Source organism: Lepidochelys kempii, chromosome 4, assembly GCF_965140265.1.
Source record: "Lepidochelys kempii isolate rLepKem1 chromosome 4, rLepKem1.hap2, whole genome shotgun sequence".
NCBI classification, from domain to species: Eukaryota; Metazoa; Chordata; order Testudines; family Cheloniidae; genus Lepidochelys; species Lepidochelys kempii.
In genome coordinates this window covers 114,653,103-114,666,815 of record NC_133259.1, presented here as the reverse complement: position 1 = coordinate 114,666,815, position 13,713 = coordinate 114,653,103, and the positions used below count along the sequence as shown (strand labels likewise).

The 13,713-nt window shown below is 44.8% G+C and overlaps 1 protein-coding gene and 1 long non-coding RNA gene across 5 annotated transcripts in view; one reads left to right on the top strand and one right to left on the bottom strand.

Moving 5' to 3' along the window:
- The window catches only part of LYAR (Ly1 antibody reactive), a 55,280-nt gene that overhangs the window by 12,952 nt on the left and 28,615 nt on the right, over positions 1–13,713 (top strand). For 3 of the 4 annotated variants that reach the window (XM_073342511.1, XM_073342513.1, XM_073342512.1), the window contains one exon: positions 1,656–1,741. In XM_073342511.1, the coding sequence (XP_073198612.1) occupies positions 1,656–1,741 (86 nt within the window). Of the gene's footprint in view, positions 1–1,655; positions 1,742–2,168; positions 2,614–13,713 lie in introns of those variants that run through there. The other variant, XM_073342514.1, reaches the window with a different exon arrangement.
- On the bottom strand, positions 7,206–8,525 carry LOC140910024 (uncharacterized). Its single transcript, XR_012158402.1, has 2 exons — positions 7,963–8,525; positions 7,206–7,806 (listed from the first exon to the last, which is right to left on the bottom strand). It is a non-coding gene; the product is annotated as an uncharacterized lncRNA (long non-coding RNA).

Genomic DNA, 13,713 nt, shown 5'->3' with positions numbered 1-13,713 from the left:
TGAGGATAAGCCCTCAGTCTGTTTCATACCTTGCTCCAGGGGAAGTAATCTCTGTGAAGGTGATGATATCTGGTGCAGACTATTTCCCCTGATTTGTTGGTTCAGCTGTACTGGCCGCTCTCTACAGCACCCACTTCCACCCACCTTCTAGGAATGAGTAACAGCTGCCCCGCGCTGCGCCCCCCACCCACCCCCCCCACACACATAGGCTGTTCTCACTCTTGTGTTCCTACATACAATATGGATAGCAGCGCAGAGGAGTAAGAGGGTGGCATGTCTTGCACCTGCTTAGTCCTTCACATGACATGATAGCTGGGTCACAAATTGGCCTTTGCTATTTTTAACTAGTTGTATTTGACACCCAGGATCTGTATAATGAATCTTTTATTGAGCCCATGTAATTTGGGGTTACAGTTTTTTCAAATTTAGTAATTGTGTTAAATTTGCCATCTGTGTTTTTGGAAAAAGAAGGGAAAAAACCAACAAAGGAGCTGAGATAAATTAGATCTGATGAAAAGCACGATATAATAATAATTTTTAAGGGCTCAGTTTCTCCCTTTCCCAGGGTGGTGTCTTGTCATTTGTTCTTCCTTCCTCAGCTGGTGTGCTAATGCAACAGCACCCACTTTGGTCAGACCAAGCATTGCACAGAATCCACTTAGTCTGGCGGGGCAGTCAGTCAGCATCTCTTGCTTAAGGCCTGGTTGGCTCTAGAAAATTAAGTGGATTTAACTACATTGCCCAGGGTGTGAAAAATCCACAACCCAGAGACACAGTTAAGCCAACCTAACCCCCAGTGTCGACAGAACTAGATCAATGCAAAAATTCTTCTGTCAACCTAGCTGTTGCCTCTTGGGGAGGTGGAATACCTATGCTGATGGGAGAACCCCCTCCCATTGGCGTAGGTAATGGCTATGCTGAAGTGCTGCATCTGTGCTGCTGTAGCATTTAAAGTGTAGACAAGGCCTGAGTCTGTATGGTAGGCCCATTCTGGGCTGTGAAGGGTGTTAGTTTCAGTCCTGCTGGGGTTTATGGGTTTCCTCCTTTATCCTTGGCAGAGTTCACTGGTCCCTGTCCTCAGCAGATCTGGAAACTACTTTTGGCTGTTAAGTTTCTGAGGGACTGGTAAGGGAACCCAGGCCCACCCACTCCACTGCATTCCAGCTCAGGACCTTTAAACCAGGCGGTGGAATCGGGCCTTGGCAACTCCTCCTGCTGTGCTGAGCTTCCTACCTCCCTAGGTTCTGTAGGCTTCTACAGCCTGTGTATCCATCATCCCTTCTCTGTGTGGCTTCACACCAGCTTTCAGGCAGGACTTTCCTTCTCCAGCTTGCTTGCCTCTCTGCTTCTCAGCTCTTTTATTCCCCCAGCTGCTATGAGGCTGCCAATCAGCACTGGCTGGTGATTGCTACATTAACTTCTTGGTTGCCAGGCCAGCATGGGGTCTGTACACCCCATTACAGTAGCTAACCTGAGGAACAACTTGCTTGATCCTTGTGCCAGGGTGGTGGTGGTGCTGCAGGTGCAATAATAAGGCAAGGATAACGGAACTGGACAATCGTTCTGTGATTAGTTTTAGCTAGAACATGTGATGAAAAGATGACTTAGAAATATAGAAGATATGTAATACCATTATGTTTTTAACAATATTATAGGTAAATTCAACTGGAAGGGAACTATCAAAGCTGTTCTGAAGCAAGCCCCAAACAATGAAATTTCAATAAAAAAACTAAGAAAAAAGGTATAGTAGAGTCTTCATTTTTAAAACCCCTTTTAGTTTGTGAAATAAGTAGTTTTCTTTTAAAACTATGTGGAAAATATACAACTATCCTACATAAACAAAGTTTGAGCATATAGTCCTATGCCATTGAATGAACTGGTTAATTAGTAAATCATATAAAGATTCAAAAATGTGTGATTTAAGGAGTTTATTCTTTTTTTATTTTTTTTTTAAATTGGAGACCCCCAATCCAGTAAAACACGATCTAAGGACATAAGTTTGCAATTTCAGCTTTGAGTTGTAGGTATTAATAGATTTCTTGCTGGATTTTAATTATTCAATGTTATTGAATTGAGACGTGTGTGCATTTTAGTGTGGAATGTTTCCATAAAAAAGTGGTGGAAATCATTCCTATTAACTTGAACTATTTTATTTCCTTTTTGTGTAGGTTTTAGCCCAATATCATGCAGTAGTTGGTGAACATCATAAATCACAAGAGGATCTTCTAGTTATATTTAATAAGAAAGTGAACAATAATCCCAAATTCAAGGTTTTAAAGGAAAAAGTTAAACTCATGAAATAGAAAACGAGTGTTTTCATAATGCTCAAGTTTTACAATTGCAGACTGTCCAAATTCTCCTATCATGTACGCAAATGCAGCTTTCACTGACTTCAGTAGATGCTGAGTATGTATCACAGCATAATTTAGCTGTAATTCTATTCCTGGATTCCCCACTCCTTTTCTTCCCTACACTATGTACAACTGAAAATTTGGGAATGGTTGCATATGTTTTCAGAAATTTTGTTTTTACAGAAAATATATTTTTGGTAGAACTTTTAACAGACAATGGAAAATTGCTGCCCATTCTATTAAAATCTTTCATGTTACTGAATTTATGCAGGTGTGCTTTTCTTTATTAAGACACAGGTTGTATTGCACCTTTGCAGGAAGCAGTACAACTGCAAACTTGATGATGGATTAATAGAACACATAATGAAAATATTTTGTGTTATAAGAAGCAAAATGTTTTGGTCCAAAACTAATGGTGTATACTGCAGATCATACGTGCTAATATTTTAGCATCCTGTTTTGGCATAAAAGGAATAATTGAGATTTGTCTGTCAAGTCATTATCCATTTTGTTTAATTTCCTAATGAACACTAAATGAAAATACATACCTTTTTATATAAACAAAGTTAAAGCTGTTCATATTTCATTACTATAAATATTTGGTTAGAAGCCAAGTAAAGCGTGTGGTTTTTGTTAAGTGTGGGCTATTGCCTCAATTGGGAATTTGACAATAAATACTGATAATACCAATTTATCAAATTGAGGAAATTTTCCCCAATTTTATCTATCCTTGTTTGTGCTTTTAGAATAATTAATACTACCTGCAATTTTAATTAGTGCATTATTCAACTGGAAGGTGTTAAATATCTCAGGTTTCAGAGTAACAGCCGTGTTAGTCTGTATTCGCAAAAAGAAAAGGAGTACTTGTGGCACCTTAGAGACTAGCCAATTTATTAGAGCATAAGCTTTCGTGAGCTACAGCTCACTTCATCAGATGCATATCGTGGAAACTGCAGCAGACTTTATATATACACAGAGAATATGAAACAATACCTCCTCCCACCCCACTGTCCTGCTGGTAATAGCTTATCTAAAGTGATCATCAGGTGGGCCATTTCCAGCACAAATCCAGGTTCTCACCCTCCACCCCCCCACACAAATTCACTCTCCTGCTGGTGATAGCCCATCCAAAGTGACAACTCTTTACACAATGTGCATGCTATGTCTACACTGCCAGATTAAGATGTGAATAACATCCCTTAGGTCAAGTTACCATGGGGTCTGCACCACAGGGGGTCAACAGAAGAAAATCTCCTGTTGACTTACTCTACCCCTGACAAGAAGAGTAAGGTATAGGGGTCGACTGGAGAGCGATCAGCAGTTGATTTGGCAGGTCTTTACTAGATTCCCCCTAAGTCAACCACTGGGGGATTGATCTCAGAGCACCAATCCCCACTGTAGTGTAGATCTGCCCTTAGTTAAAAGAATCTTGGAAATAGCCCTACTCATGGGGGGGAGAGAAATCATGCTCCTCCTTTCACTGTTGTAATGTTGAAAATATCCCCTTGCTTCATTAAATTAAACTAAATCTCTCACAACAGTCTCTTTCTACCTCCAATTTTAAAGAAAGTAGTAATATAGCTCTACCATGCACCACTTCCCTCTCCTTCCTCCCTTTGGTGGCTGCCTTTACCACTTCAGGTGGGATTGGGAGTTGCTCACCCCAGACAAATGGGTTTGAGATCATCTTCATAGGGAATGCTATCTTTACTACTCTTCCACCAACCAACCCCAGGCATCCTCTCTCATGAGAGCTTGCTTCATCAAGGAATGGACTCTCCTATGGTTTGATTCTACAGAACCAGTTCCCATGCACTACAGAGGCAGGTACTTTTATTTAAGGTACTTCCTGGTACTAAAGAATGGTAGTTGGAAACCCATCCTAGATTTGAGGCTACTCAACACTATATGAAGGCACAGAAATTCAAAATGTTGACACTAGTGGTGATTATTCCATCGCTAGCTCAAGGGGATTGGTTTTCAACCCTTGACCTTCAGAGCTCATATTTCCATGTGATCTACCTATCTCTCAAACAATTCCTACATTTTACTGTTGGCCAGGACCACTTTCAGTACAGGGTGTTCCCTTTTGGCTTGTCATCTTCCCAAAGGGCCTTTTTAAAGATCATGTTAGCAGCACTAACACTAAAGGTATTTTAGTCTTCCTTACCTAGATGATTGACTGCTGAAGAATTGCTCCCTAGAACTAACTTCACAGGCAACTTTGAAGCCTACATCTGTTCCTCAAATTAGGCCTACAGTTAAACATTCAAAAATTTACTTTTACCCCTGTGCAAAACAAAATTCAGGGGAGTGCATCTCAGTTTAGTAATGAAAAAAGTACCTTCCACTGCATAGGTTTGTGGCTCTTTTCATCATAGCCAATACCATCTAACTCAGCCCCCAAACCCCAGTCAAGAACTGTCTTCAATTGTTGTGGCACTTGGCAGCTGGTACCTCTTCTTGCATGAGAGGAAAGTGATCAGGAACAGCCAGCATGGATTCACCAAGGGAAGGTCATGCCTGACTAATCTAATCGCCTTTTATGATGAGATTACTGGTTCTGTGGATGAAGGGAAAGCAGTGGATGTATTGTTTCTTGACTTTAGCAAAGCTTTTGACACGGTCTCCCACAGTATTCTTGTCAGCAAGTTAAGGAAGTATGGGCTGGATGAATGCACTACAAGGTGGGTAGAAAGCTGGCTAGATTGTCGGGCTCAACGGGTAGTGATCAATGGCTCCATGTCTAGTTGGCAGCCGGTATCAAGTGGAGTACCCCAAGGGTCAGTCCTGGGGCCGGTTTTGTTCAATATCTTCATAAATGATCTGGAGGATGGTGTGGATTGCACTCTCAGCAAATTTGCAGATGATACTAAACTGGGAGGAGTGGTAGATACGCTGGAGGGGAGGGATAGGATACAGAAGGACCTAGACAAATTGGAGGATTGGGCCAAAAGAAATCTGATGAGGTTCAATAAGGATAAGTGCAGGGTCCTGCACTTAGGACGGAAGAACCCAATGCACAGCTACAGACTAGGGACCGAATGGCTAGGCAGCAGTTCTGCGGAAAAGGACCTAGGGGTGACAGTGGATGAGAAGCTGGATATGAGTCAGCAGTGTGCCCTTGTTGCCAAGAAGGCCAATGGCATTTTGGGATGTATAAGTAGGGGCATAGCGAGCAGATCGAGGGATGTGATTGTTCCCCTCTATTCAACATTGGTGAGGCCTCATCTGGAGTACTGTGTCCAGTTTTGGGCCCCACACTTCAAGAAGCATGTGGATAAATTGGAGAGAGTCCAGCGAAGGGCAACAAAAATGATTAGGGAACTGGAACACATGAGTTATGAGGAGAGGCTGAGGGAGCTGGGCTTGTTTAGCCTGCAGAAGAGAAGAATGAGGGGGGATTTGATAGCTACTTTCAACTACCTGAAAGGGGGTTCCAAAGAGGATGGCTCTAGACTGTTCTCAATGGTAGCAGATGACAGAACGAGGAGTAATGGTCTCAAGTTGCAGTGGGGGAGGTTTAGATTGGATATTAGGAAAAACTTTTTCACTAAGAGGGTGGTGAAACACTGGAATGCGTTACCTAGGGAGGTGGTAGAATCTCCTTCCTTAGAGGTTTTTAAGGTCAGGCTTGACAAAGCCCTGGCTGGGATGATTTAACTGGGAATTGGTCCTGCTTTGAGCAGGGGGTTGGACTAGATGACCTTCTGGGGTCCCTTCCAACCCTGATATTCTATGATACCTTTGTCACAGACCACTCAGGAGTCTGAATGTGGTGCCTTCAGCGGTGGCTTAGGACCATTTATTCATCAAATAGTTTAAATATACTACTTTCCATACTCACCTGCCTAAAGGAATCCTTCAGTTGATGGAAAGACCATCAGAATTTTTGCACAGGAGTCTCATGTGCACATCCTTTCCCCATGGTCGTCATAATGATAGATGCCTTCCTACTAGGGTGGGGAGCACATCAGAATGCTCCTACAGCTCTGGGCAAATGGATGTCGCAAGAGACCATGCTATACATCAATCTCTTTGAACTCATAGCAATCAGATACATCTGTCTCCAGTTTCTACCACTAATCAGGGGCAAGTACATAAAGATCAGGATGAATAACATGTTCTGCATGTATTATATCACTGAGCTAGGAGGAGCAACCTCTGCACTGAGGTTGTCAAGCTTTGGAATTGGTGCATTGCAATCAGGTCATCATCACAGCAGCCTATCTTTGAGGGGTTCAAAATGTGAACATAGCTAAACTACATATTCCAGCAATGGGGCACCCCCTCAACTACTCTTGGGGGGGTTCTGCATGACTGCAGAAAACTGTCTCCCTGCAGAATGCCTATGCTTCCCTGCAGAAAATGGCAAGGAAGCTGCACAGGGAGAGGGGGGAACCATGGGCACAGTTTTTTTGGAGGGCTTTGTCCTCCTCCAAATAGAGGTGAGACATGAGGGGGCACATGGGTTACGTGCCACTCATCCCCTCCCCCTCATTTCTTTAAGCACAGAGCTGCCCAGCTGAAGGAGACTGCTGCTGGGCTCTGCTGACTCTGCAGCTGAACATCACCTCCTGGGTCCTAGTGCCAGTCAAGCTCCGCTTGTGTGCGCGCTGGGAGCTTCCCTGTTTTCTGTACAATTGAGTGCCCTCGGTGGGGCTGAGTGAGGTGCAGCAGGGGCGGGGGTGTTACCGGAAGATTTGGAATCAACTCTACTAACTTATCGAATTCGGTAATCAAGGTTGTTGCCTGCCCTAGAGGAGTTTCCAGGGAAAGCTGCAGCTAGCTAACGTTCCCTTGAAAGGACGTGGCTACAGCCCTCTGATCAAAAATAGGGAAGCAAGCAGTAAATACTTTGAAAACAGAAATAATATTTAATTGCAAGTAAGTGGTTACAGTAAAAGAGTAGAGATAGATAGAATCGGGTTACAGTTAAAAGGGGAGTGAAGGAGGGTGGCAAATAAAGACAGCACTACAATAGCAATTTCAGTTTAACTCTGTGGCATATGACACTGTAACAGTCGAATCATTCGCTTAATACTCTATATACCTTATAACAGTCAAGCATGTAACAATATATTAATTAAACATTCAATATTAAATATTTAAAACTAAGCATCTAGTAAGCGCTGGCCTGGCAGTTGCTACATGGGTGGGAAGAGATTTCACTCAGACCACGAGCACCCAGCTTTATTGACACTTGGAACCCACACGTGTCAGGGACACAAACAGGTAAACAGAAAGGTGAGGCTCACAGGAAACTTCTCTCTAACCCCTCCGAGGTGGCCTTTGGTCCTTCTGCTCTGTCTGGATGCTCGGGAGCGGTGCTGGCGGGGAGCAGCAATGCCGCGGTGTGGCTCCAGCGGCTGCCTGCTTCCACTGAGGCGAGGTTCCTCCTCAGAGAGCGGATAGGGAAGCCTGCTTGGCTGCTGCTGAGGTGGCCTCCTGCTGCCTGGGGGGCGGAAATAGCCGTTGTCAGGGGCAACCTCGGACCCCTGGGTGGACTGCTGTTACTGCTGCACGAGCGGCTCGAGAAGGGTGCTGGTGAGCGGGGCTTGCAGGGCTGCGGTGCCATGTGGCTGGGAGGGAAAGGCCGTTAGCTACTTACAGAAGCCGTTGCTATGGCTTGTGGTGCTGCTGCTGCTGCTGCAGCTGCTGCTGCTGCTTTGTGAGCGATGGCTGCCAGTGAGCGTTGTCTGAGGCTGTCTGTGAGGGCGAGTGGCTGCTACTCTGCCGCGGTCAGGAAATAGCTGTCTTACCCAGCAGGGCTCCAGGGCCGCAGCTCTGTGAGCGTTTTCTTTCTTCCAGCTGTCCGGCAGCTTCCCACTCGCCTTCAGGTCCCTGCCCTCTCTAAGGTTTTAGCCTGCTGGCTGTCTCCTTTATCTACAATTTTCAGCTCATTGGCTGAATTATGCTAATAAACGATAGCTAATCAGCTTTCAAGTATTTGCATATGCTCATTTATGTCACAGGCACTGATGCGACACACAAGCTCAGCCAATCAGCCTCGATATATTAGCATATGCTAATTGTATACTAATTAGTCATATGTACTAGAAGCTTGGCCTCCTCCCATAGACTTCTATGGGATTAATGTATTCCTATGGAGCTTGTCAGCTGACTTTTGGATGACCCCTAGCTCCTGTCTGTCTGAAAGTCCCATGGATTCCTACGGGCGACAATGTATGGCTATGGGATTTTGCTGAGTCATTCCCCACAGGAAGTGGAATAGACCATTGCATCATAGGAAGTGAAGTTATTACATCATATACAATAGCTCCCTAAGTACCCTAGAAATGGGATCTCCCACTATATTACATCACCCTATAGCTGCCATTACTAGATTTTCTAATTTAAACTATTCTTAATTTTTACTTAATTACACGTTTATTCCTAAAACTAATTCCTGTTCTGAGCATTCTAAAGGGTCTTAATACTATCACCACTCATTTTATGTCTGATTAAGCCAATTATATTTTTTTCTAATTTTAAACCCTTTCTCAAGGTTTTTTTGCAAATTTCCAGTTTAAAGTATTGTAAGGCATTTCAGGCAACTGAGGCAAAATATCTGCTCTCAGTGGGGGAAATGAGGGAAGGAGGGTGAGGGGGTGGGAGGAAGAGGCAGTGGGGAATGAAGTGGGAGTGGAATAGGGCAGGGGAATACGGGAGTGAGGGTAGGGGGATGGAGAAGAAAAGAGGAAGCAGGACCTCAGCCTGCAGCATCCCCTCCACAGCAGCTGGGACTCACCCATTAAGCAGGCCCATCGAACCTTCACCCTGACAAACCCTACACCTGGACCCCTCTGACGAGCCTCCCACACCCAAACTCCCAGCCGCTCCCCCAGCACCTCCCCCCCCCACTGAATCCCCACTTCCCCACACCAAGCCCCATCTCCCCACACCCAGACCCCTCCCCAGACTGAGCCCCAACCACCTTCACCTGGAGCCCCTGCAGAGACCCGTTTCCCCTGCACCCAGAACCCCCCATGTGCCCCTGTGCATCCAGATCTCCCACTGAGCCACCCGCACCCAGATTGCCCCACACAGAAACCTCTCACCCCACACCTGAATCCCCCCACACTAAGTCCTTCCACACTTGGATCCTGCTGGGCTGAGCCTACCCACTGACACCTGGTGCACCTGGCGCAGAGGGGCAGGGAACTGGGTGTTTCTGGGACAGGCCCCACTCTTGTACTGTGTCTGGGTCAGGTGCAGCCTCACTGCCAAGTCCCTGTACCAGGGGAGGTGGGGGCTTCAGGGTGATCTCCCACATCAATGCAGCCAGTGGCCTGTGCTCCCCACTGTCATGCAGGAGCCGCATTTATTTATTGACAAATAAAATTAGCAAAATTTTAAAATATTGTGCTCATAATTTTTAATTCTTTGGTGCAGAATTTTATATTTTTTGGCGCAGAATTCCCTCAGGAGTACCAGATAGACTTGTTCGCCATAGCAATAAACAAAAAACGTGCCCACTTTTGCTCCAGAAGCAGGGTGAGTCACTAATCTCTGGGGGATGCCTTTCACCTTCATTGGTCATCAGATCTACTGTACGTGTTCTCACTGACTCCTGTAATAGTCACAGTTTACTCAAAATAAAAAAGGACAAAGCCAGAATCATTCTAATAGTTCCAACCTGGCCCCGACAAATATGGTTTCTTTACCTGATAAAGCTGGCTGTTTGCTCACCAATCAATTTCCAGGACACTCCTCATCTCCTCACCCAGGAAAGTGGGAAGATCCTTCATCCCAGTCTTGAGGTAGAACCCCTTTACATTGGGACCAAGAAGAAAGGCACCTCCATTTAGCCGAGTGCCATTGTCTAGTGGAGTCTTTCCTGCTCTTAGAGAGAATGTCTTGTACAATTGAGGAGCATGCCCATTCTAGATGGATGCCCATCCAACTATCACCTGAGATGGAGCAGATATGGAGTGGGGTGTTTGATTCTGCCACCGTGCTGGTTTAGGAGATAAGGGAAGTTCAGGATGGGAATCAGAGGATGGAACGACATGTGGAGGAGGCTGGAGAACCAGAACTGTCTGATCCAGAAAGGGGTGATGAGGATGACCATCACCCTGTCATGTCAGATTTTGTGGAGTGCTTGAGATAGGAGCAGCAGTGGAGGAAAGCATAGTTGAGTTGGTCTGACCATGAAAACGGGAGAGCATTGCCCCGGGAATGATAATCGAGGGCTCCTCTGGAGAAGTACAATTTGCTGTTGGTCTGAGAAGTGAATAGGTCTCTGATTGGGGTCTCCCATTGTTCAAAAATGTTGCATATCATTGTATCATGAAGCTCCCACTTGTGGTCAGTCACAAAATGTCTGCTGAGCGAGTCTGCAAGAACATTCTGCATCCCTGGAATATAGGTTGTGGGTAAGGCGATTTGATGTTTGATGCACCAGTTCCAGAGATTGACCACTTCTATGCAGATCTAGCATCCTCCTTGTTTGTTGATATAGAAAACTGTGGTGGTGTTGTCTGACATGATCAGGACATGATGAGATCAAATGAGTGGGAGAAAGGATTCACACATCTTTTAATCTGCTCAAAGTTCCAGGATATTGATATGCATCTTGAATTCTCAAAGTGTCCAGCTGCTTTGTGCCATATAGTCATCCATATGGTTTCCCAACCTACCAGGGACACATCAGTGATGATAAATTTGCTTGGAGAGGAGGGAAGAAAGGGAATTCCTATGCATGTGTGATGTGGGTCTGTCCACCTTAGAAAAGACAACAGTACCTTGGTCAGGACTGTCCACCTGAGGATCATAGAGTGACAGTTCAGAGCCATGTCTGAAGGCAGTGAAGGTTAAGTATTGCAAAAGTGGTCACAGAGGTGCACAAAGCCATGTGGCCCAGAAGAGACAGGGAAGTCATGACTGGTACATGTGGATGGTTCATTATGTGAGCTATGATAGCGTTCATTGCCTGAAGTCTGTCTGTCTGATGTGATAGAGTTTATGATAGCCCCAATGAAGTCTAGCAACTGTGTGGGGTTGAGGATTGATTTCTTGATGTTGATGCTGTCTCTCTCAGTGGAGCGAGGACTTGAGTAACATGGAGGTCAATGTGAGGGCCTCTTGGCAGGCTTGGCTGTCAGGAGTCAGTTGTCAAGGTACAGAAAAACAAGTAGACCATAATGCTTGATGTGAGCTGCTACTACAGAAAATACTTCGAAGTCTCTGGGAGTGGTAGCTATTCTGAAGGAAGTACTGTTACGAATTACACCTGGTAGGACACACATACAACTGCTGCGAATTATACCTTGTAGGACACGCACACAAATGCTACGAATTACACCTGGTAGGACACGCACACAAATGCTGCGAATTATACCTGATAGGACACGCACACCAGTGCTACGAATTACACCTGATAGGACACGCACACCAGTGCTACGAATTACACCTGATAGGACACGCACACCAGTGCTACGAATTACACCTGATAGGACACGCACACCAATGCTGCGAATTATACCTGATAGGTCACGCACAGTTCAAATCTAGGCTGAGGCACAGAAACAAAGTCCACAACTGCAGAGTTCCCAAAAGACACTAAGTTTATTACGCTTGAGCATGGTGCCCCCCTGCTAGCCAGGGGGGGACCCTGAATACAGATTATACAAAGGTTATATACTTTTTAGCAAAGCATGTTGCCCTCGTGCATCGGAAACTTTAGCCAATAAACAAACCCTTGTCTTATCTACCACCTATCCCTGCTTGGTGCATTCCTCGTGCTATGCCAGTATGTTAATTACACAGCGTGGTCCTAAAGCCATGCATCAGTAACTTTTATTATCAGAATGGGAGGCCTCACATCAAGACCAAGAGACAGGGAGTTAGAGACTGACAAAAACCAGATACTGGGAGTCAAGGCAGGCTGGAGACAAGGAGGAGGATTTTCACAGGGATTCAGTATCTAAGGATCACTCCTCCTGGTGTATGATGTGTTGGCATTTAAACAATGGTGGGCCCCAAACCAAAATGGAGTCACATGTGCTAACTTTTCCTTAACAGTTCCTGGTATTGGAAATGGTCAGCATTCACCGTAAATCTGAGAAAAAGTCTGTGGACAGGATGAATGTTGACTTGGAAGTAAACATCCTTCATATCGAGAGCCATTAACAACATGTCTTTTTCTAGGGATGGAATTATCGCTGCCAACATGACCATGCAAAACTTTAGTTTATGTATGAAGTGATTGATGTGGTGGAGGTCAAGAATTGGTCTCCAACTGCCTTTTTTCTTGGAGATCAGGACGTAAATTGAGTAGAACCCTGTTCCTTGATATTCTAGAAGAATGTGTTCTATTGCTCCCCGATGCAATAAGGAGTTCACTTGGTAGGTGAGGATAGTTGTTGTGAGAGTGGTCCCTGAAGGCAGATGGTGGGGGGGAGGAGGTAGCATGACAAACTTGATCGTATAGCTGTGGTGGATGATATTCAGCACCCATTTGTCTGTTATTGCATTTGGTGCTAAGCAACCCCTAAAGGGAGTGTGTTGTACCAATAAAATAAAAACCAGCAGGATCTTATTAAAGGGAAAAAGGCAAAATACCACATTTATTGTGAATACAGAAAGAATCATAGTAAGCAGTTAGTTATAGCTATAACATTCCATTCAATCTCATATTTAATCACACATTCATTCATACAAACATACACACACAGGTTCTGCAAGGTTGTTATCATAGTTACCAGCCTTAGAGTTGCTCATGCCAAGCCACTGGCCAGGTGGCCTGGACATGAGGAGGGAGCAGGGCCTTGTCAGATGCTCATCTGATGCTCCTGGAAGTTGGTTTGCAGAATCAGACCCCAAAGTTCTCACTTTTTAGAGTCTATTTTTATAGGAATTTCTTCCTATGCCAGTCTATGGGAATTGCTTCATCATGCTGTTGCTGAATCAATCAGCAGATAGCACATTCCTGACGGCTCCAAGATGTTATCTTGTTCTTTGGTTCTCCCATCCTTGAGGCTGTTGGGTGGATTCCAGTCTGCCCTCCGGGGGGGGGGGGTCCTCTGGTTATTTCCACTTGACGCCTTCTTCAGCCGATGGACACTGGATTCTTAGGCTGGCACCTCCCTGATCATTCAGTTATTATCCACACCAAGCATCCATCCACATACATCCTCTATCTCTATTTTAATCACAATTGTTAATACAACAAAAGGGCGGGGAGTCTCTGGGTGCTGTTTCTGTTGTTAGAGTATTGCTTTGAGTCTCTCTCTCTGTGAATTGCTTTGAGAATAGACTCTGTCTTAGAATGTACTAACACAATTAGCAGCTTGCAAGTTTCACACATAGAGGGAGAGAAACAGTACCAAAACCCAAGAGACCTCTTAATTAGTAATAC